The sequence below is a fragment of the Danio aesculapii genome, chromosome 10, assembly GCF_903798145.1.
Source record: "Danio aesculapii chromosome 10, fDanAes4.1, whole genome shotgun sequence".
Lineage (NCBI taxonomy): Eukaryota > Metazoa > Chordata > Actinopteri > Cypriniformes > Danionidae > Danio > Danio aesculapii.
Window position 1 is genome coordinate 33,900,375 of NC_079444.1, and position 24,764 is coordinate 33,925,138.

The window sequence follows — 24,764 nt, forward strand, 5'->3', positions numbered from 1 at the left end:
TCTTGGATTCTAAATGTGCATCTTATTCTGTGTCAGATTAAAAATGAAGCCTGTAATGTAGCTTGTGTTGTACAGGTAAAGCGGTTCTGGAGATATAAGATTGTTTGTCAGTTTGGTGAGTGTAAACAGATTCCAGGCAGTTGTGGCATTTATATTTCCCAGCCTGCATAGCACATTGCTATCAATTCTGAGAAGGCACGTCTTGCTTTTAGCATTGCTGTCAGTCTCTTTCCTGTCAGCACAGTTTAGAGACACTTTGAAACCCAAAAGAGTTTTATTTATAGCTCTGCATTGTGAGCTCATAGTACTATCTGTACTGCTTGTTGTATTTATCCATCCATCCATCAACTCTTTATAATGTTTTTAATCCTGGGCAAATGTTATAATGATTAATTGCATCCAAAATAATTATTTTTACATAATATTTGCGTGTGTATTTTTTATTAATTAATTATATGTGATATGAACTCATAAATAAAAGCTAAATTATAAAAAAGGTGTTTGTCACATATAGAGAGTTACATTTATATATCATTTGTGTCATATACATATCTATTTCATTTCTAAAAATAAAATTAAAATAATAAATTCTCACATGTATGCATGCATGTTGTGTGTACTGCTTACACTCACCGACCACTTTATTAGGTACACCCTACTAGTACCGGGTTGAACCACGGCCATGATATGAATCTCCTGTTCCACCTCATCCCAAAGGTGCTCTATTGGATTGAGACCATACCTCGGTTGTAACGATTGGTTATTTGAGTTACTGTTGCCTTTCTGCTGAAACCAGTCTGGCCATTCTCCTCTGACCTCTGGCATTAAGGCATTCGCACCCACAGAACTGCCGCTCACTCGATATTTTCTCTTTTTCAGATCATTCTCTGTAAACCCTAGAGACGGTTGTGCATGAAAATCCCAGTAGATCAGCAGTTTCTGAAATGCCACTCAAACTCAGACCAACCCATGTGGCACCAACAACCATGCCATGCCCAAAGTCCCTTAAATCCCCTTTCTTCCCCAATCTGATGCTCGGTTTGAACTGCAGCAGATCGTCTTGATCATGTCTACATGCCAAAATGCATTGAGCTGCTGACATGTGATTGGCTGATAAGAAATTTGTGTTAACAAGCAGTTGGACAAGTATACCTAATAAAGTGGCCGGTGAGTGGTGTATATATACAAAGTAAATATATATATAGCTCACACACTTGTATACATTTTTTTTTATTAATTGTGATTATTCTTTACCCAGCACTAATTTATTTGTCTATCCACATAATTATCCATCCATCCATCCATCCATCCATCAATCTATTGCTCTGATAGTTTCATCCAATCCATCGTTCTGTCTAGAGTTTTATCTATCCATCCTTCATGTATTTTTTAATCCATCCTTTTATTGAAATTTTTTTATTTTACAGTAATTTATATTTAATTTCATTGTATTTTCTTTTGATGTAAAACGTAACCTGGGGAAAAATAAACTAAACTAAGACGTCTCCATGAAGGAATGATTATGAAAAGAGAAATAGAGAGAGTCATTGATAGGCGTAGAGAGAAAAAGAAAAACAGAATGTTCTTAAGGGTCAGAATGGGCACATTTAACGGCCGGATCGTGATTTCCACAGCCTGGACACTTCCAGCAAATCAACAGATTGCTTTGTGCCATGGAACTCGAATCTGTCACAGGCTGTTTAGTGGCGGTACTCGCATGGGCGCCTCTTTGAGCAACTACTGGGTCTTTAAACAAAAAGAAATCCCCCCAATTTTCTTCAGTAATGGCCACAATTAGAAAAAAATACTCATTTTGTGCCTGGCGACAAAACCACTTTCTGTTCTTTTGCAACCCCAAATCTCTAAATACCCAAACACACAGCTCTAGTGTGTGTGTGTGTGTGTGTGTGTGTGTGAGAGAGGCTATTTTTGCTCTCTTGAGGCTGGGGGAGTGTGGAGAACACAGAGAGTGATGGAATGTCTTCAGCTATGAATTGCAGCGAGTCACACCGAGAGAGAGAGAAAGACATTCACCGACCGACAGACAGACACATACACGCAGACAAGCATCAAGCATACACAGCAGTGCTTTCAGCATTCATTAAATGTTCATGTGTCTGCGAAGCATGGAGAAATCGTAGAGATCTCAGCTCGCAATTCATTGGCTAGATTAAAAGAAACATAATGCAGCATCCCGCAAGCTGATTTAAATTATATTTTTTACTATGGAAAAAACTGTTAACGGGAGTCACAGTGGCGCAGTGGGTAGCACAATCGCTTCACAGTGAAAAGGTCGCTGGTTCGAGCCTCGGCTAGGTCAGTTGGCATGTCTGTGTGGAGTTTGCATGTTCTCCCCGTGTTGGCGTGGGTTTCCTCCTGGTTCCCCGATTTCCCCCTCTAGTCCAAAGACATGTGGTATAGATTAATTGGGTAAGCTAAATTGTCCATAGTGTGTGAGTGTGTGTGAGAGAATGAGTGTGTATGGGTGTTTCCCAGTGATGGGTTGCAGCTGGAAGGGCATCCACTGCATAAAACATAGACAAGTCAAAATAAATAATGCTAATCAAAAGGAAAAGTGTTGGCTCACTATACACAAACAAATAGATTTTATTTTATTTGACATTTTTGCATTATTGAGGAAAAGGCTTGGTTATGGCTGTGACAGATGTGAAATTATCACTTGTGTGACTTTGGTAAATCAAATATAATAGTTTCAAAACATTGACAGACATTTTTCTGTAATTTTACAGTACGGTAAAATAGAAGCCTAAAAAATCGTAGAAATGGTTTTGCTTAATTTATTTCATGGCAAGGTTGACATTTGCATTGAATTGCTCAAATAATCGTGCATTCTTGCACAAATATAATATTGTGTATCGTTTCATAGTGAACGAGTGATTTGTTAGGGGTGTACTCGTATGCTGAGCACTGACAAATCTAAGTGGTTCATCGTGCTATTCTGTAAAGACTTGAGAGCAAGCTGTCTGTACATTTGTAATCATAGGTAAACACAAGTATAAACCTAAATCTGTATCTTCAATTGAAATGTTAATATATATTTTTTATGAATTTGTAATGTTTGGGTATTCCCTGTTGTTGAATATTAATTAAAATGTTTTGATGTATGCTGCTAGCCATCAGTGGCGGATTCTTATACTAATTTGTTTAAATGGCTGCCAAAGAGAATATTATATATTCCCATTCATTGGAACTAATACCAACAAAACTACAGTTTATACAAGTACTCTTAGTTATTATAGACAATTTTACTGTTTTTGTGTATTGTATCTCCACATTGTCAGAATTACTAGTAAATAATAAAGCATAGTGGATAAATTATTTAGCATAGAGCAAGTCGTGTAGCACCACATGATGCATCCATGCATTCTATATGGGCAAACCCCTTGTGTGAAGAGCATGGTGTAAATGTAATTACTGACACCAGCTCAGCACACTGCACGAGACGATGAGCAGTCATACTGCAGTGCTGGAATGTGTTACCATGTGAGTAGACCGCACCCCCCAATTAATTTAATATTGCATTAATTAAGGATAATTGTTTTGAAGAAAACCTGCTGTAATTTTTCCATGGTAAAATCCTCTGTTTCATTGTTGGTTGATGGATTCTGCCATCTGGCCCCCAGCTGAAACCACTGAAATTACTGCTATAGGCTCCTATAGTGCAAACGCACACTGGGTTGTGTTATGAAACAAACAAAAAATCCTTTTAAAAGGTCCATCTACAATTTTAGTGAACAACATAAACTGTTTAAGTTGTTACCAACTGTTTAAATGTTACTTACAATAAGCAAGGATGCATTCAGTTGATCTACAGTGACAAAAAAGACAAATCGGTGCCATCTTAGTTTTCACAAAAGCAGCATATCCATAGTATTTTACACATCAAGTCCATGCCATAACCACTCCACGTTCACAATGGCATCATCCTTTATCCTATACAGTAAAATGATCTCCAATTAATTTTAAGGGATCATGCCACAGCGAATATGGAGTGACTTCAACTGTATTTATTCTGTCGTCTTTGCATCAAATTACATAAAATAAATGACTGATTGTGTGAGGCATTTGTAATGCAGGATCTATGGGGGCAGGACAGTAAATTTGTTGTTGTTCTCTCTTCTGGCTGCCGTTATCAGTCTCTTGATAACACTATTGTGGAATTTTTCTTAATAGGAAATTAGGATTACAAATAGGATTGTATAAAATGTATTTGTTGCACTCTCATTCACTGCGCTCGAAGTTTCCACAACTATGATGACTTGCAGAGAAACCCGTAAATGTGAAAAAGGTCCATTAGCGCAGTGACGGGTGTGTGAAGGGACAGTGACTGTGATTTTTTTGGGGGGTTTCTGCAGTGATGCACTCACAGACCCATCACAGTATTAAAACATGAAACTGGGTTTGATCCAAGCCGGACATTCCTCCAGAGTCCAGCGGGAACTTTGGAGACAGACGACCATTGTGTGATGGGTGAGGGTTTAAGAGTGGATGGACAAGGAGGACTCGAAGGCGGCTGAGAGGGACAAGCATGTTTTTAACACCCCAGTTCAACCCAACACACACCCACCCACCAGAAATAGCAGTTTTATGGCCGTTTTGAGGACAAAAGTGGTATTCTTGAAGAGGATGTAATAATGACCATCGGTTTTCAGCAACATGACGTACTTGTTCTAAAAAGCTTTTGGACAATAGGATATTTCTGTCAGTTTTCTGCTTGAAATTTTAATCTGAATGGAGAAGAAGTGAGGTCATATGGCTGCCCGAATGGTTTCCACTATGCATGAGCACAGGAAGATCCTCAGTTTGTTGATGTGTGTGCTTGAGTCATGGGGAGTTTTGGTCTTCTGCTGTATAGTTGTGCTTTAATGGGACAGAATTGCCTTATACCTGGAGGTGCAAACTAAACCATGAACAAGGACGAGCCTGCTGTTTTGTGTCTTATTGAGTAAAAGGAGTGGAGCTTATCAGACAAAGGTACAGTGAATAAGGTACTGCATAGTGATTGTCTTTTGTACTTTAATTTCAAGGTCGTTGTGCTTTGTAAGGATTTATTACAGTGCTAAAACAGTGAAAAGGTTATTTCATTAAATAGTGAACAGGACCCTACTGAACTGCAATCTGCAGTTCCAATTTGATTTTTGAAAAAAAATAAAGACACAAATAGTGATGAAAGCCAAGTGGTTCACAGTTTTGGGGATGTGAGTCAAATGACAAATTTGAGATAATTTACAAGGGGCTTAATTGACTTTAGGAATATGACAGCAATGTTATGTTTTTTATAGACATTTGTAGATGTATTAGTCAAATTTGTTGACTTTAGCAGTCTTTATTAAAGATTATGCTCCTGCCGACACTGACAACAGTTCATCAAATTGGTCTTGGCTCAGTCGGAAGCATCGCTGAAAGCTTCCATCACCCAGGTACAGTTTCTGGAAGAGTTTATGAACTCACAGTGCTGTGTGCACCTCTGAATGGATTTAGTGGACTCGGCTCCAAACAAATCTACGCTATATTTCAATATTCCTAAAGCACACAAACATTGCTATTCTCTCAGTAAATTCCATGTTAGCCATTTAGAAGCGAAGCTAGAGTCACTGGGCAGACAGAAGCCCCGCCCATGACGCAAATCCGTGTCTGTTGTGAAGTGAATTTGACGCGCAAATGATTTGAAGTGCGAATGAAGCGAGTGAACATTTTGAGTTTGCGCGTCTGTTTACGCAAGTATATCGCGATTTATCTGCACGTGCCGCATCTGGTGTGAACACAGCATAAGGCGAGGCAAGTTTATATAGCGCATTTCATACACAGTGGTAATTCAAACTGCTTTACATAAACAGGAATAAAAGAGACAAGTAAAAGAAATAAAAACAACAAAGAATAAAAATGATTAAAAGCAGATTAAAATGTGTTAAACAGGTTTTGAAAGAATGAAAAAGAAAAGAAAGACATAATAGTGTGATCTGTCGGACATAGCACAGTGCTTATTCAGTAAAGGCACAGCTAAACAGATGTATTTTCAGTCTTGATTTGAATGTGCAAAATGTTGGAGCACATCTGATCTTTTCTGGAAGCTGATTCCAGCAGCGGGGGGCGTAGTATAGTAGCATAATGCCAATTCAACCTGCTTTGACTAAACTCTTGGAATTTCCAATTTATTTTATCCTAAATATCTGCGTAACCTCTTATGTTTGTAATTGGTGAGCATATCTGGGGCCATTTAGTGATTTATAGACAGGTAATAGTACTTCAAAATCTATTCTGAATGTAACTGGGAGCTAGTGTAAAGACCTGAGGACAGGCGTGATGTGTCCTGATTTTCTGGTTCTGACTGCAGCGTTCTGGATGAGCTGCAACTGTCTGACTGTCTTTTTGGAAAGGACAGTGAGGAGGCCTTTACAGCAATCCACCCTGCTGCTGATAAAAGCATGAACAAATTTCTCTAAGTCTTCACTTTAAACAAAGCATCTAATTCTTGTAGTGTTTTTAAGATGATAGTATGCTGATTCACTTACTGCTTCAACGTGACTACTGAAACTCATATCTGACAACAGAATAACACCAAGATTCTTGACCTGATTCAACTGTTAATTTCATCAATGCAGTGGCAGAGGGTGTCAATGGGGCTGTAAAAACATGTACTTTTATCCCTTATGTTTGTCTGTATCTACTCAAAGTCAATAATTATTTAGCTTTTGGTTCTTAATTAAAGCTTAATGGACCCGTGTGGCTCATTTCCAGAGATAAGGATTTTAATGTGACCCTATGAGTAAACTATTAAATTATCATTTTCAATGATAAAATATCAAATGTGCATCACTTTGCACACAGCTCTTGCTTTTAAAGAGGAATGTGTCTGAAAAACATAGTATTGAACCTAGAAATGTATCTTGTTTTCTTATATCAAAGAAAGTAAATAGAATATATAGATGGTACTCTTGGTAAATAACAACCCATGGATTTTTTGGGGGGGTAAAGAGAGATTTCTTGAAAAGGTTTTGATGTTTTTAATTGCCTTAAAGCATCAAACATGACTTTATAAGGATCTTGATTAATGAAATCAAGTGTTTACTGACTCTGATGGAATAAAATGTATTTTCAGAGTAAGCAGACGGGTTATCAGTCCAGCAGAGAGAGCCCATGCACACTCCCCTTTGGCAGTAAAATGATCATCAAACACTGTGACTCTGACGTTTGTTCTAGCTTGATTTGTAATGCATGTAAATGCAGCCTTGAGGCTTGGAGGCTATGGACAAAAACAGCCCCTCCAATCACATTTGATAATGTTTACATGGTCTGTGGCCTTGAATGGCTCTTTCTCATGTTAGTCACATTGTTTGACTTTCATTAGTTGATGCCTGATAAGATTTGTGTGTGTGTGAAGGGCAAATGTACAGTGGAGTAAGTATGCACATCCTCCATGTTTGCCTCCACATTAGACACAATGCAAGTCTCTTTGATTAATTAGTTCGTCCGAGATCTCTTTACCTACTTCCTCCTAAAAAAGATCAGTTTACTGTGTCACAGAGAGGACTTTTCTGGATCTAATTTGAGTGACACTCATTTATTTCCAGCATTCCTTTACTTGAGCATTTAGTGGGTCATGCACACCATTGGAGGTTCTGGAAAAAAAAAAAACAAGCATATTTTCATACATCTACTGGATTTTTTATTACAGTGTATTTTTGTTGAGGCTATTCCCATTTACAGTGTTGGGGAAAGCTACTTTAGAAAGTAATGCTTTACAATACTGAGTTACTCCCCAAAAAAGTAATAATACTTGCATTACTATTATTATGTTAAGTAATGTGTTACGTTACTTTTGAGTTACTTTTTCTGAACTGCTTGAAGCTTGATCTCTTTCATAACTTGCAGTGGGTTTTTGTTTCTTCTTTTTTTAAATAGAGGAGCTCTGCAATTAACAACACATTGTACAAACTTCATTTACCTTAAAACAAAAACATAGAAAAAAAATTAATGTAGGATAATGTTCTGAAAACTTCCTGACCCCAGAGGCACTACATGCCGTATATGCAGATCAGTGAAAGTTTAAAGCCATCCGTTTGATACTTTTGTACTTTTTGTCCTATTAAAAAGTAAAATCACTGTCCGTTCAGATAATCCTCTTTTCCTTTTCTTCCATGTGTTCAAAATAATGTGAATACCTCTATTGCAGAAATGTAAGGCTCTGCCACCCTTATTTCTGTTTGTTCCATCATTCTCTCATTGAGTGCGCATTTATTTTAATTCAGCAATTAATTTTTTAAAAGTGATTTAACTAAACTAAAAAGTAACACACATTACATTTTTTAAAAAGTAACTCGGATATTATTACTTAATTTTGAGAAGTAATGTGTTACTTGTTACTTGTAATATTGCTTATAAAAGCAATATTATTACGTAACTCGCATTACTTGTAATGCGTCACACTCAACACTGCCTATTTATATCTAAGTCATTCTTTTCCTCTTGCCAGAGTTGGTGTGTGACTGGAAACCTGCTTTCATAATTGATATTTACTGTTGTTCTGGTATAGTTTTGTTGTCATAACAGCATCCTAATGTTTGTCTATCTTCTGGTTGATCTTTCTCTTAATGCCAGGTTCAGGCTGCACAATAATTTTGACTGTTGTTGCTGGAGTTTATTTGGTAAATGTGTTTAGTTTATAGTATCTTATCAGATAAAAAATGTATCCAGTTGTGTGCATATATATTAATGCAGATTTTCAAAATGTATCCACATCTCAGCCCTGTAACCAGCCTATTTCTCAAAAAGTGGAGCTTTTTGCAGTTATTCTCCTCAATTTCTATTAAATTATTCGAATAGTTCATTTAAGTGACCTCTTAAGAACTCATAATTGCTGCATTAGCTTGTTGGATGGTCATCATAACCATACTTTTTGATGCAGCAAAAATATTTCCTACAATTTTGCCAAAGTGCGTTCCATACTGTTTTACCACAAAGTGTTTATTTAGAAATGTGCATTTAAACTAAGTCATTACAGTTTTATAAATAATGTTATTAGATTAGAATTCAAAATTTAAAAAAATTGAATAAAGTATAAAAAATACAAATTTATTATCATGCATCGTTAAAAAAACAAAAAGAAATCTGTTAAAGCTTTTTAAAACCCAACTAAAAAACATTAAAAACTGTAGCCTGTAGGTAAATAACAAACTGGCCGGCTCATTTCCTCTGTCAGAATTTTTAAATTTGAATAATTAGAAAATTAAATGTGTCCTAAAGCCTAATTTTATCGGTTATTTTCACAATTTATAATGGCATACTGTCAAAAATGGGACAAATGAGCTCATATAGGAACATAATAGACCGTCTAATTGTTGGATTAAGTGTAATAAATTAATTCAGGATCTTAATATTATCATACTTGTTTAAAATCACTTTATTGTAAAATATAAAATGCAAACAATAAAGTGTCACATTAAAATGAATTACTATAGTTAATCATTTAAACAATATATAATATAGTTTATATATTATCTTATCTTAACTGATTATCTGATTATAAACTACTATTTTTTACTTTATCTTTTAGTAATATATATATATATATATATAATAATAATATTGATGACGATGTTCGAGAAGACGTTATTAACCCTAACATCCGTCGTAACCTATCGTAGGTAGATCCGTCGTATGGTTTGCCTAGGTTGTGTGTGCCTGAAACGTGTGTGGTTCTGCGGACCTGCAGCTGGATATTATTGGGCCCCACCTGGCTGTGGGCCTGCATCTCGGCTTTTTCGTTAAGCCTTTTTCATGCAAGAGTGCAAAATACTTGTGGAAATATCGACCTTCAAAACTAGAGCATAAACAAACCTCAAGGAAGGATCATCAAGGCAGGAGTATGGCATAATTCCCCCCAAAAGCACCAATACCACAGTTTGTCTTATATTTTCATTTATAAATTGTCTTTCAACTTAGTCCCTTTATTCATCGGGGGTCACCACAGTGGAATGAACCGCCAACTTATCCAGCATATGTTACACAGCGGATGCCCTTCCAGTTACAACCCAGTACTGGGAAACACCCATATACTCTAACATGCACTCATATACACTACGGCCAATTCAGTTTATTCAGTTCACCTATACTGCATGTCTTTGGATTGTGGGTGAAAACTGGAGCACCCAGAGGAAACCCACGCCAACATGGGGAGAACATGCAAACTCCACAGATAAATGCCAACTGGCCCAGCCTGGACTCGAACCAGTGACCTTCTTGCTGTGAGACGACAGTGCTAACCACTGAACCACCATGTCTTTTATTTGACTATGTTTTAAAGCTATGTATGGAAGAGCCTCTGTGCTTCTATTGGAAACAACAGATCCCTTCATGGACGACTGAAAGAAATCAAACATAGCATCTCTCAGCATTCCAGACATGGTTGACTGTTGTTGCCTACAGCTAAAGAACAAAACAAAATCAAGTACAGCAACCCGGATACAGTGATGGAGCCTTTCCCTACATTAACTGATCCCTTGTTTAATTTAATTCAGTCTGAAGGTTTTCCTGACGTGATGTTTCCTTTTTTAGCTCTGTCCACTAATTCACTCTACTAGACTGACCCATTTTTCGAAAAGAGCCTGAGATCATGCAGACTGTCTGACTTCACCCCTTGTGATCCCGTGTGACATTTCTTAACCTTGTGACTCTTGTACCAGGCAGTGTCAGACTAGAGCTCTCCCTGGGGAAATAAAGAGACAGTTCGTACTCTAATGGTGGCATTTACACCAAATGCAGCTCATTTCATTTGTTTTCATGGCCGGAGTCAATCAGGTCTGTGATGAAGATTCAGATTTTGAGATTGTACTGTGTCGATGTTGTCAAACACTGCTGTGGATTAAGGGCGGATGAAGTACGTTTTCAGGAAACATGAGCACTGTGATTGTCCTCAGATTGCTACAGCCCTCGCGGTCGATTAAAACCCCCATCTGTTTAACGCAGACCTGTTCGAGTTAATACTTTCTCCATTTTATTGATTCTTTTATCTTGTTAGACTGAGCAAAGTCAGGAAGAGAGTGTGAAAAGAGGGTTTATTATTTTAAATACCCTCCAAATGGACTCCGTACACAAAGGATTAGGGTTACAAATGGTGAAACCGAACCCACGCATGCCTCATTTGCAGGCCCAGTTGAGTAATATGTGTTAATTCCAGGCTCTGTGAGGGGTTGTGTGTGAAATGTGGACTAGCGGTAAAGCTGCAGCAGGGGACATCATTGCCTGGAACTCAACGGATTTTGAGTCAGGCAGAGGTTGCAGAAATGACCCCCAATTTACCCTTAATCCAAGCTTACCGTCACTCTCCAAAAACAAGAGAAATCTCTTGAGTCAGAGGTCACAAAACAGTGACCTGCTATTAAAAACTCGGACAATTTTTCCCGAGATATATACTCGTGCATTTTTTTTTATTATCCATCTTGTCACTTTAATACCAAGTGATGTAAATAATGTAATTGAGGTCAAGCAAGCAAAACATTCCCAAAGTTATATTGCCATTCAATAAAAGAAACAAATAAATGGTTGTGTAATACATTTCACACACTGTAAAAAAATTCAGGGTTCCACGCAATTTCTTCATGTTTTCCCAACGCAATTCGATTTAAGTTACTAGGGTAGACAAAATTAATTGTTTCTTCGATGCAATGCAGACCCAGACAATTTGGTATCAGAGTTCAGAAATAGATCCTAACCGGATATTACACATTGACGGCATTTATCTAACATGTGCTATGTCGTGGTAGAACACTATGGCGAAGGAGGTGAGGGCAAGTAAATAAAACGTAGAAACTCTACAAAATTCACTGCGGGTGTTTGCTGGACAGTCATTCACTGACTCTGAAGTTACAGCAGAAGCCCCTATTTCACTGCTGGAGAAAATGAAAGTAAACTTCATCTCTTTTTCTCTCTTTCTCTTGCTCTCGCTCGTTTGACCTGTCCTCTCGGCTCTTATAGCGATACAATGCACCGAGATATCGAATTGAACCGAATTGAGCATGATAATCGTAACCGAACTGTGAGAACAGTGTAGATTCACACCTCACACCATAAGTTAGCTTAATTGTTTTACAAATGTAAGTGGATTGAATATAAAACAATTAAGTTGTCCCAAAAAATTATTGAGAATGGTGTTGGTTTAACTCATATTAAATAAGTAGTTTGAACAAGCAGCAAAAACAATTTTCTGAGTGCATGCTTAGGTTTGATATTTATAATAATTTATAATTCGGGGTGCACCGAAAATTCTGGATGCATTTGGCCAAAAACCCAATGAAGGCTCTCTCAATTAGATCAAATTTGAAGGCTCCTTCTCAAGGCTGAGATATACTTCTGCGTCAAGCGCATGCGTATTCTCCAGCGCAGCCTTCACACAGTCACATAGCCCTCGCCGTGGCTAACGCCAACGCTGATGTGCACCTCTCAAAAAATATAACTACACGTTGCAACAACATGTAGCGCAAGCTCTGTTATGGTTGGCTTAATAGCGGTGACGAGTGTGGGCGGTGCTGAGAGCCGTGAGCCCGATGGAGCAGTTATTTACAAGTGACGAGTCCCATTAAGCATGATGAAACATCAACTGAAACATTTGTTTTATGTTTACCTTATGATTAAGTTGTTGCATGTCCACCGGTTAGCGCCACTGAATGAGCTAATTGTACATTTAGCGTTCAGAAAAAACAAAACACCCCACAAGAAACTCGACACAGAGCTAAAAAGGGAGAAAAATGTAATTTGGTTTCCATTTATTACAAAAACAGCACTGCAAGACACGTTTGGTTTTAACGAACAGAACTTAGAACCTGTAATTTTATTAAAAATAAAATGAAGAAATAACCAGCTGAATAAAAATAAAAAGTAAAATAAAATGAAGAAAAATTCCCTGTTGCTGATCACGCTAAGTGTATAAATCTTTCTCATTTTCAATAAATCATTCAGTTATTCACTCAAACATCATGTTTTATTGCTAGATGTATCATTTTTGAAGAATTATTCAGTGGCATACTTTTGATGGCTGGATGTCGCCACCTTTTGGATAAGTAACGTAATCGCTGCCTTCCATTTTTTTATTTTTGAGTGATGTTAAATTCATATGACTGTGACTTTAATCTTTACCATAAAAATCTGTGGTTTTATCTAAACTATAAACAGTTATCCCAGTATTTCTGTGTTATTTGACTGTTTGTAACTTCATAATGCAGCGATATAGCATATAATTAAATGCAGCGATTTGAAGGATTAATAAACATATGCAAATTACCATCATTTAAAATTTATGTTGCGTGGGTGTTGAGATCCCGATCTTTTAATGATTAATTGTGCAGTTTACACTGAGTGCATTAATGCAGGCTAAACTAGTGACAGAAAACACCTTTAATAACCTAAGAAACCCACCACATCCTGAATAATCTACCACAACTTCTTCCGTCATCATTATATTTTACAGGAAAGCCTAAATGCTTTCATACATGTGATTTGAATGACTCGAGAGGCGATCTTTCTGATCGTTACAAATTTAGTGTGTGTGTTCCGAAATGTGGGTTCCATACAAATCACAGATCAACCATAATCCGTTACACCCCTAGTTGGACCGCTTTAATGCTCACATTAACAGAAGAATTGAACTAGCTATCATGAAAACAGAGTTAGAATTATAACAAACATTTGATTGTGTTGACTTCTGAATGAGTGAGTGTTAGTGTCAGAAAGCATGGTTTGCAGTGTTCGGTTGATGACATGCTTGTTTGTCTACATGTGCATGTATATGTGTGTATCATTTTGTTTTGTTTAATGCATATGTTGGACTTTAAGGTCGTGGGATCATACCAGGCCTCTCGAACTGCGTTTATTTTTCCTTGGCTACCGCTGATAAAACGCAGCTGTCCAAATGTGTCTCTGAGAGTTAAGTGAGCCACAGAGGACCGAATGCATCCAACCTCACACACCGTCCAGCCATCTGCTGGCAAAACAGATAACAGGTCCGTCCTCCCCCAACCACAGGGTCGAGAAAACAGCCATTGTGACCAGGTCATGGTGCACTTCTGGACCGGCGCAATTACATGCTACATATTTCCTCCTGGGTTAAGCAAACATGAAGGAAATTTAATTCTCTTTTATAATCTCTTTTCCTGAGATGGTTTTTTTTCTAAATGTAGAGAAATGCTAGAATGTTTGTCATCACTGTTGTTGCATATTTAGTTGATCATTATCTTCAGTTTAATTAGAGTAATGTGTTCATTATACAAGTAATAATTAAAGAGCACAGGCCACTTTAAGAGTTCGGAAAATATGTGATGACGTTGATGTTAGACAGGATCACAAGTTTTTGTCAGTGTGAGAGTTGTTGAACGGGAAAGTGAAGGACAACAATAAAAGTCTAAACGTTGTAGTACATTACGTGGCATCTCTATGGACAATGAAATTCAGACTAATTTAAAATGAGCTGAAACAACACAATTCTAGAGTTTTTTTGGGGGGGGAGGGGGGCAGTTTATTTGTTTTATGTTCAATAAACTTAAATTTGCAAACAATGGATAAGTTAACTTAATTGCTTCATGTTGTCCCTACTAGGGTTGCACAATATTGGAAGAATTTGACATATGCGATATATATTGTGATATATATGATAGTGCTGTGCAACTAATTAAAAATTCAGTTTCAATTTCGATTTTGGCTTCTTACGATGATGAAAAAACTTTAATCGAGATAAAACGATTACTGCATCATATACCGCCCCCTTTCCAGTTGGACACATTTGTTGTTCTGCAAAGCTCAGCTTCACGTGAAAATGACTAAAAGCACGTACTGTAATGTAGGCATGGGACGATAACCGTTTTCAAGGTATACCGCGGTTTGGAAAAGTCAAGGTTTTAAAACCGCAAAAATTTTCTCTAATACCGTTCCCAAGGTATGTGTAAGATTTTTTTATTTACTCTTTTTTTGTTTGTTTTTTAGGACAACAGCATCTCCAGCAGAAAAGATATCCAAAGATACCGTTTTAAATTGTAAAGAAATCAGTGTTTTTGAAACTAATGAAGACGGCAAAAGTTAATGATTCATTTTCATTATTTAGCCTGACATGTTTACTGTTCCAAAATATTATAAATCTTTCAAAAAATAAAATATATTGGTTTCAAAGGGGAAATTTTTTTTTTTTTTTTTTTTACCCAGACATTAAAAAAATATATATTTTAGAGCAGTATTCACAATACCGTGATACCGTGAAATCGTGATATTTTTATCCAAGGTTATCATGCCATCAGAATCTTTCACCGGCCCATGTCTCCTGTAATGTAACTTTTGCAGCACAGGATGCGCATCATTCATTGACGTACATTTGAATCATTCATGTTTTTAAAAACGTGAAAGAGAACGCTTGCTGTTGTGTGTGCGCTCAGCCTCAGAGACGAGCAGAGCACAGCACACACATCTAAAGTCATCTTAATGTGAGCGCTTTAATGGTCAAATACATGCAAATTTGTGTCAAAACGCGGTGTTTAGTGATTATTCATATTAACTCGCATTGTGTAATAAACAAACGAGTTGAGAATCAAAAGACATGTGAAAGTGAAACCATTAATCAGAACCGCACTGCTCTTAAAGTGACAGCGCACAATATTGCTGCTGCCGACTGTTTTTATTATTAATAGGGTATATGCCGAGCTAGTGTGTTTCTCATACTGATAAACTTCCGGTGACCTGTTATTGTGAGTTTTTTCCATTTTATACGGTTCCTTTTACAGCATCAATGTTGTAATGTAATTCAAATACAATCAGTTAAACAGACTTCTGCATTCATTTGGTTGCTCAAGCGTAAAACGGGACAAAAAGCCATTTGTTCGCACGCGCTCGTCAGAATCGGCAGGCTAGCGTAGAAGCTCCATTGAATATACTGGGGTAAAATAAATGTTCATATTATAAAGACAGGGCGGGGAAAAGTGTTATTTAATGCAGTGCTTCTTGTACAATCTGAGACCTACTTTATATCGGATATCACTTAGCCAGTGGAGATCGCTGATTTTGAAAGAAAACAGACCTTAAACGTGCCGATTTTGCCTTGGCATACAATTCACTGGAAACGATTAACCCAGGTTACTGGCAAATTAAAAGTCACATTAGCATGCTTCAGCATAAACCCCATTAACAACAAAAGGACAAAATCACTCACTGCTCTTAACTGAAGGAATTTTGTAGCTGTAATTAAAGTGTTTTTCTTACTGTGAGGATGCTTAAAGCACAGTTTGTTTCATATTTTTATTCTATTTTATTTATTTCCTTTTTCTTATTTACAGGGAGGAAAATAACTGTGCATTTACAGATGAAGTCAGAATTATTAGCCCTCCTGAATTATTAGCGACCCTTTTGCCCAATTTCTGTTTAATGGAAAGATTTTTTTCAACCCATTTCTAAACATAATAGTTTTTATAACTCACTTTTAATAACACTAATAACTAATATTTTATCTTTGTCATGATGACAGCGATTCAAATGCTTAATTAGGTAATTAGGCAATTCATTGTATAATAGTAGTTTCTTCTGCAGACAATGAAAAAATATATATTGCTTAAGGGGGCTAATAATATTGACCTTAAAATATTTAAACCTGCTTTTATTCTAGCCAAAATAAAACAAATAAGCCTTTCTCCAGAAGAAAAAAATATTATAGGAAATACTGTGAAAAATTCCTGAATCTGTTAAACATCATTTGGGAAATATTTATTTTTCTTTGGGAAATATATATTTTATCTTTTTTTGTCTCATGAAATGCTTCATTCTAAATGTGTACAGTATAACAATGCTTGGGCTGTTGGGGAAAATAGATGAAATTAAACAAATGTATTGACTCTGTAGCAAATACAGCCAGCAGTCAAACTGAATCAATAGTATCTGGATGCAGCTTAATGCATAATGCAAAACATTCTCCTCTCTATCATTTGAACTTAGTGTGGTTAATTTATAAAATAATTTGGAGAGGATCACATGCTTACGACTGAACAAAGCTGGAACCGCATCAGCTCTGTATATTGCACCAGTCAGATGAATACTGACACACTATAAATAACCAGGTCATGTTCGTCTTGAAGAATCCCCCCTTCCACCCCTACTCCTCCCCTTTTCTGATAGGGTGGCACGGCGGCCCAGTGGTTAGCACTGCTGCCTCACAGCATGAACACAGCAAGGTTCGGCCAGTCAGCGTTTCTGTGCGGAGTTTGCATGTTCTCCCTGTGTTCGCGTGGGTTTCCCGGTTTGCTCCCATCGTCCAAAGACCATAAGTAAATTGACTACTCCAAAATAGCATCTTAAGACAACTCTTAACCAGATATATCTCAGCATGTTCACAAGCAGGGTAGTTCTCGAGACCTACCTGAGCTCAAACTCTCCTCTCGCCCTTAAAACAGGAGGGACCCCGGGCTCGAGGATATTCTGAGCTCAGGGCTCTCTCCCAGGACAGCATGCCAAATACGCTTTATTATCAATCATCAGCTAAGTGTGAACTATTGAAATATATATAACTTGTGTGGACATTGAATGGTTTCACTAAATGTGTTAGGTGACCTTATTTACAAGCTGTATTTCAACTCCTCTTATGGTTGAAACACAGACTGAGCAAATACATGACACAGTAAATACCTTGTGATTTTTATTCTTGTTTTCTCACTGTTACTAGTAGGAAAGTGTCCTTGCATCTGGCTTGATCCCTTCTGCGCTCTGTATCATGGACACAGATCTCACATTTACTAACTGCAAGTTAATCAGTATAGGGAACTGATTAGATGGACATTTTGCTCTTTAAATTATAGCTACTTTGACTTCATTGGTGTATTCTTGCATGACAGAAGAGTATTATTCGCTTTATCACTCAGCAATTAACACATAAAACTGAAATAAGGGGCAGTTGGGACACTAAAATTACAGCTGAAATATGAGACTGTTGTGGGAAAAATGGGATTTGTGCTCATCCTACAGTAAGTTCACTTTATTTATAAAGCACAATAAAACAACAGTGGTTGACCATTGTGTTGAAAAATATAAGCAATCGGAATAAATAAAATGCATAATCATAAGTAAAATAAACATAAGCCCCTGTTGGCTTATATACTGTAAGCCTTCTCTAACAGATGGGCTTTAAGCCTTAAAAAGCGATTCTGTCACAGTTGTTCTAATAGAAATCGGATGCTGTTTCACAATTTAGGATCGGCTGTGGCAAAAAGTACCAGTCCTTTTAAAACCTCAAAAAACAAAAAGCACATTTTAAACTCTATTTTAAAGTAGACTGGGAACCAGTGCAAAGAGAATAGGACAGAGGTAAAATATTTTTATTTGTGAGTGACGGTCAAAAAATACCAACTACATTTTGTACTGTTTGTAGGTGATTCAAATATGATTTGTTAATTCCAATATATGTACTAATATGAGTAGAATTGGGTGAAAATCAAAAAGTTAAGGGTCTGTTCATATAAACTTCCCTTACCCACTTGACAGAGTGAACATATTCATTATCATCATGGTGGCAGGGATTCCCCTGAGGGGCATGGATTAGGGAAGTTCATGAGTGTGTCTGTGGGGTGTGAATACATTGATAATCAAACACAGTAAACATTGATATTGTCACATCTAATTAGCTCTTTCAAACTATGCACTTGTTTTTACTTTACTTTAAGCTATATGTAGATACACACACCTGTTTTGCAAGAAAAGTGTCCTTTACATTTTCTATAAGTGATTTACGATGTCTGACAGTTCTTTAGATCTGCCGGTTTCAGACTGTTAAATGAATTTTTTCTCTCATAGACTGATTGCCGAGATTATGCATTCACAATCATATGAACCATTACAAGGGTGGTCAGATTTGTATTATCTATTTTAATTATTAATAGTATTATTATTTAAGATACAGATCAGAGAACATATTTTTAACAAATGTTTCACTATTAAAGGGCTGAACCCCCATACATTTTGTTTTTATGTCCCTCAGGGGGATCAAACCTTAATTAGGGGGTCAATCCCCTCTAAATCCCCCTGTAATTCGCACCCTGAGTGTGTCTAAAAATGATGCTCCATAGTTGACCTAAAACAGAAAAGTGACCATAGAAAAAAGTTTATACTACAATATTTTCCTCTACAGCACCCCTTGTGACTGTAGTGAGAATGCAAGGTGAACTTGTATTATGTATTGCATTCTGACCCATTAGTGCAACAGTGAAATAAACTTATCAAAAGACTGTCGAACGTCAGAGGAATGTGAGCCTGTCTGATCTTGATATAGTATTGCACACACACAGTTTGGTCTAGCTCAGATGAACTTGTGGTCTGAGTGGGAGTTGTTCTAGAAAAATGCGATCTTTCCCCTATTCTTCTCAAAAGAAACATTTGTTCAGTCCGAACTGTACAGTCTCAACTAACACTTTCATGTATTGTTGAAGTTATTCTTGGTCAGACGTAGAGGGCCAGCATTTCCTCTGGGTCCTTTCTTTTTTTAGAAAATCACATGCAGGCTGGATATGTGGGTCGAAGAAACCTATTATTTCTTCAGCTAGTCGAGTGGCCTTCATTCTATCCCAAGTAGATCAGTTCATAGACACCCCTGAGACTAGCTAAGAATGAGGGTCAGAAAGAAACCAAAAATAAACCTCCGCTTCCCTATAAGTGTCAATATTTTTGGAGTAAGAGGTTAACCCCTTGATTAAAGAAATATCTAGGGCTTATGAAATGTAATAATATTTTATTACATTTATTTTTTTGGCTAATCTGGCTGGTGCTCATTCATTTTATACTGTGTAAACACAAACATGTTGCAATACGGCTGTGCTGCATTTGTATGTGTATTTACAACAATCTAAAACTACTGTAACTTTGATGGACAGGTTTGAGTATTTTGGAAACTTCTGATTTACTGGGATTTTCACACACAATTATCTGTAGGATTTAAGGCCAGGACACACCAATTTTCTTGGCACAGTTTGGTCCATTTATTACCAAATGAATATTATTCAAAAACCATAGCCTACCTGAATATTATTTTTGACCATGTCCAGCCCCACAGTGTCTCCTTTGTTTTGTTTTTTTAACACCAGTGGAAGAAAAACTAGTTAATGAATTGAATGTTATTGTGGAACCCACCGAATTTGCTAATGATGGCCAGAAAGAAACCAAAAATAAACCTCTGCTTCTTTAAAAGTCTTATTATTACCAAAAGGATATTGATTAAAAGCCATAGCGTACCTGGCTATTATTGCTGACCATGTCCCGCCTTATAGTGTCCCCATTTTTTATTTATTTTTTGGTTAGACATTAGGGTTGCACAATATATCGTTTCAGGATCAATCCACAATAGTCACATCGCAGGGATCTACAATGTAGTTGTAATGTAATTGAATTGACATTACAATTGAAAACTTAGTGGAGTAATTTCAAATTTCAACCTTCGAGTGGAAGTTTATTACTTGCATGTGCTTTTAAGGCCTGACTGTAGGAATTTTGAGCAACTTAAACATTTGGGCACAATAAATTAAATGATTGTAGCTTAAAGTTTAATTGTACATTTGTATTTAGCTAATACGATATAATGTTATTATTATTGATATAACTTTTATTATTATGCAGTGATTATTTAATTTCTGCTTCTGAGTATTGTTTGACTCCTCAGAAAATCATAAATCATTGTTTATTTACATCTTTCGTCTGTTGTATTTAACTTTATATTTTATGCAGATACGCTTCCCTACACAATCATCTCAGTTGATCTAAAATTATGAACTCTTTACAAGCTATTCAAATCATCTGGTCAAGTTGCATTTATATCGCAACATATGTCACAGTGAATGGAAATATTACAATGTCAGTTTTTTTCCAATATCGTGCGTCCCTATTAGACATGCCGTTATTTTTCTGCAGTCAGAAATCTCAAATCATCTCAAACTGGTTTCCTAAACATGAATGAATTCACTATCCGCTACAGTCACCAGGGTTTATATAATAAATTGCACAGAAACCTTCCTACAAGTGAACGTACACCAGAATAAATTTGTATTAATTGTAATTATGATTATGGCTCATATGAGGATTTCAAGTGGTTCCATTAAGTCAATCATTTAATTTATTTAATTAATTAATCGTTTGAATGTGTTTTTGAGGCCTGTAATTGTATAATTATTTTTAAAGCATTCATGCATAATAAATTGTACCATTTGTAACATTAATAACAATTAATTTTATTCAATTGTTTATTTTTATTATTCAATTATTAAATTCTTTCCAAATAGAGATATTAAGTGATCTGAAATCTTAACATATCTTCATATCGCAATATATCTTGCAGAATAAAAATATATATTGCAATGTTACATTTTTCCAATATCATGCAACCCTAATTTACGCTGCAAAAATGCAGGGATCCAGACAATTCATTCAGTCCCAACACAAATCGATTAAGTTAAAGGAGCAAATTTATATGGATTGAACATAAAACTATTAAGTTGTCCCAAAATAAATCTCAAGAATTGTGTTGTGTCAGCTCATTTTAAATAAGTAGTTTAAACAAGTAGCAAAATGTCAAGATTCTGCCACTTCGGTCTTGTCAGTTCTTGGCAGAGGCAGAGTTCAGACACTAGTCCTGTCTTGTCTTGTATGTTGTGTTCGGCTTGAGCTTTCTTGGGTTGAGCACTCTTGTCCTGTTCTTGTCTGTCTTCGTCTTTGTATGAGCACCGTCTTGGTAGCGCTCGGGCCGTGCGCACTCCCACTTGTCGTGGCCGCACGAGGTCCGGGTGTGCTCAGGATGCACGCTCTCGTCCTGGTGTTTGTGGTTTGTCTGCAGCGTGCTGTTTTATTTTCAGTGCCTCAGCCTAGTTGGTTTCGGTTTTGGTTGGAGCTGGGATGGAACATGCACGTCACATGGGCGCGGTTGTGTTTTAATTTATCAAGTGCTCGTGTCTTGCATTCTGTTTGTGTTGTTGTGTATGCACGTGGCTTCATGTTTACACTATGGCTGCATGTTGTAGTGTTTTGTTGCATGTGAACACGAGAATAATGGGTTCTCTCATGGGTTCGCTGCGTGTTCTAGTCCTGTTTTCACGTGAACTCATGGCTTGGGTTGTGTCTTTGTGTCATGTGCTCTCCTGTCCTTGTAAACCCATTATTATTTAATCCTGTTCATTTGTCTGTTAATTAATTATTTCTCCTTTATAGCTCCCTCTTGTCTGCTGTCCTGTGCCAGTTTGTCGTCATTTATCGCCTTGTCCTGTCGTGTCTAGTCTTGTTCCACCCCTGATCCCTGCCAGCCTGCCAAGTTTGTTTGGTTGTTTGTTTTGTTAAAGTTTTCCTCCTCTGGGTTGTTTTTGTTGCTTTTTGTTTTTATTTCATAATTAATAAACCCATTTAATTTGCTGCACTTAAGTCCTTGCTCCTTTCCCCACCCACTGACCGTGACAGCAAACATCATTTTTTGAATGTACGTTGTAAAAAATGCTGGTTCCACACAATTCCTTCAAAAATAAGCTGCTGTTAATAAATATAACATATTTGTAAGTAAAAATGCTACTAGTGCTGGTAAAGTTGGTGTTTGTGCAGTCATATTGTAGCTCTGAAATCAGAGACTAAAATAGAGTGTCCATTGATTGCTGAGTGAGATCTCTGTCTGCTGGCTCTCTAGTGTAATTGGACCCTTCGATCAATAAGAAAGCATGAGCTCAGCACTTGCTGGACTTCCGAGCTGAAACAACCTCATCAGCTCTCGGGACAAGCGTTCAATCCCAAACCTCCCCAGAAACACGCACAACCAGTTTAATACTCCCTCTATACATTTTTTTTTATGTCTGTTTAAGACATACTCACTTTTTAAAGGTGTAGATAATGGTGTTGGAATGTTGATGATGTTTGTCGAGTCTTTAAAGGACAGTTTCTCACGCGCTAAAATGAATGTTATTGCGATCTGTCTAAAAATGGACGCCTTGCTGATGGCCTTTTGAACTTGGATGCTGCGTTTGTCATGTCTTCGCATATTGAAGCTGTTGTTGTAGCCGCACTTGTGTTTTTAGTTAGCCTCCAGAGGTCAAAGGTCATAGGTGAAGTTTATCTGTGCTCACTTTCTGCATATTGTCACTGACTCATTTAGCATTTTGCTGTGTTTTCTCATAGGCGAGGGGATGATGATGATGATGAATTCAACTTCTGCAGGTAGGTGGACATTTATTTCTATTTTACACTTCTCGTTCCAGTTTTTTATCACTCATTCGGTTTTTGTTCTTTTTCTTCCTGTTGTTCTTATTTCTAGCTTCCACTGGTAACAATTTTTGTAAATGACGCAAATTTTACTGTAGGACAGGTATTATTTGTAAACTAACTCTACAGTAATTAGCAACAAATGAAGACTTGTCGTTCCATGTACTATAACTAAGGAAGCATCTAAACAACTCAGCAGACCCAAGATGTAAATACAGCAAGATAAATGGTGCTGTAAATGTAAAAACAGTATTTTTACTATAATTGATTTACTGGCGAACTGCTGCCAGTAAGCTACTATAGATTCAACAGAAAATTGTTAACAGTGTGGATTCTAGTTGGGGGCCGAGCACTGGTGGTGCGTTCCAGTTTGCGCCATATTGGATTGGCTCAGTTCCTAATTATTATTATTTTGTTTTGGAATGAATTACATTTTTGAGGGTCTAAACATGCTCGAATTGACAACTTTGCACACACATCAGAAGTGGCCAAAATTTATGTTTGATATAGGTTTGAAAAGTGGGTGTGGCAAAAATTTTTATATATATCAGCTTCAATTATTATTGTCCACTGCGCTCTGTCATCTTAAGGCCACTGGTGAGCAGTAAGCCTAGGTGCGAGTTCCCTTCCATTGCTGCTCGCAGCCTTAATTTCGATTCTTTTTCGGGGATTGTTGTTAGTCTGTTCTGATTTTATTAAAATATTTTTCTTTTACATTTTTCTTTTATTTTATTATTCCAGCATATAAACACTCTAGCTATATACAGCATCTGTATATACAGTTGAAGTCAAACGTGTTAACCCTCCTGTGATTTATTTATTTGTTTATTTTTTGTTTTAATAGGTTCATATTAGATCAGACAGAAAATAACACTGTGCATAATATTGCATAATATTGACACATATGGACATATAAAACATGCTATAAAAATCACGCACTGATACAATTCACCAAATAAGAAATTATCAGGAAAACGAAATTATACACTAAATAAGTATATAAAAATAAGGTAAAATATCACGTATATACATACTATATATATATATATATATATATATATATATATATATATATATATATATCTATTCTGTTGCTATATTCTTTCTGTTTATTAAGTTTGTAAAATTCAATTTTTTTTTTTGTTCTGTTTCTAGTGTTGTGTTCACACCAAATGCATAATTACGTATTTGTGCGACTAGAGGCGAATTTCTGCCGGGCGATGGAAATGGTATCTTTGCATTTGGTGTGAAGCCGGCATAATTCAATTTACTTTTCTAATTCCAATTCCTGTTCTTGCTTCGGTTTCATTTCCTTTTCTTTCCATATTTGTTGTCTTTTGTTGTTTCCATTTCCATTCTTGTTTACTATCAGTAGATTTTTACAGTGCTACTTTAAAGTACAGTAACATACTTCATAACCGTCCTACTGTAGTAACTTACTGGCAGCAGTTCACCAGTAACTTATGTAAATCAATTACAGTAAAAATATTGTATTTACATTTACAGCATCA

General features: G+C 36.6%; 1 protein-coding gene across 1 annotated transcript in view; it reads left to right on the top strand.

The window, feature by feature from the left end:
• Positions 1 to 23,318, top strand: part of LOC130235919 (serine/threonine-protein kinase pim-3-like) — a 33,034-nt gene extending 9,716 nt beyond the window's left edge. Inside the window, exons 7-8 of the mRNA XM_056466455.1 lie at positions 23,170 to 23,208; positions 23,306 to 23,318. Coding sequence (XP_056322430.1) covers positions 23,170 to 23,208; positions 23,306 to 23,318 — 52 coding nt within the window. The remainder of the gene's footprint in view (positions 1 to 23,169; positions 23,209 to 23,305) is intronic.
• The last annotated feature ends 1,446 nt before the right edge of the window (positions 23,319 to 24,764 follow it).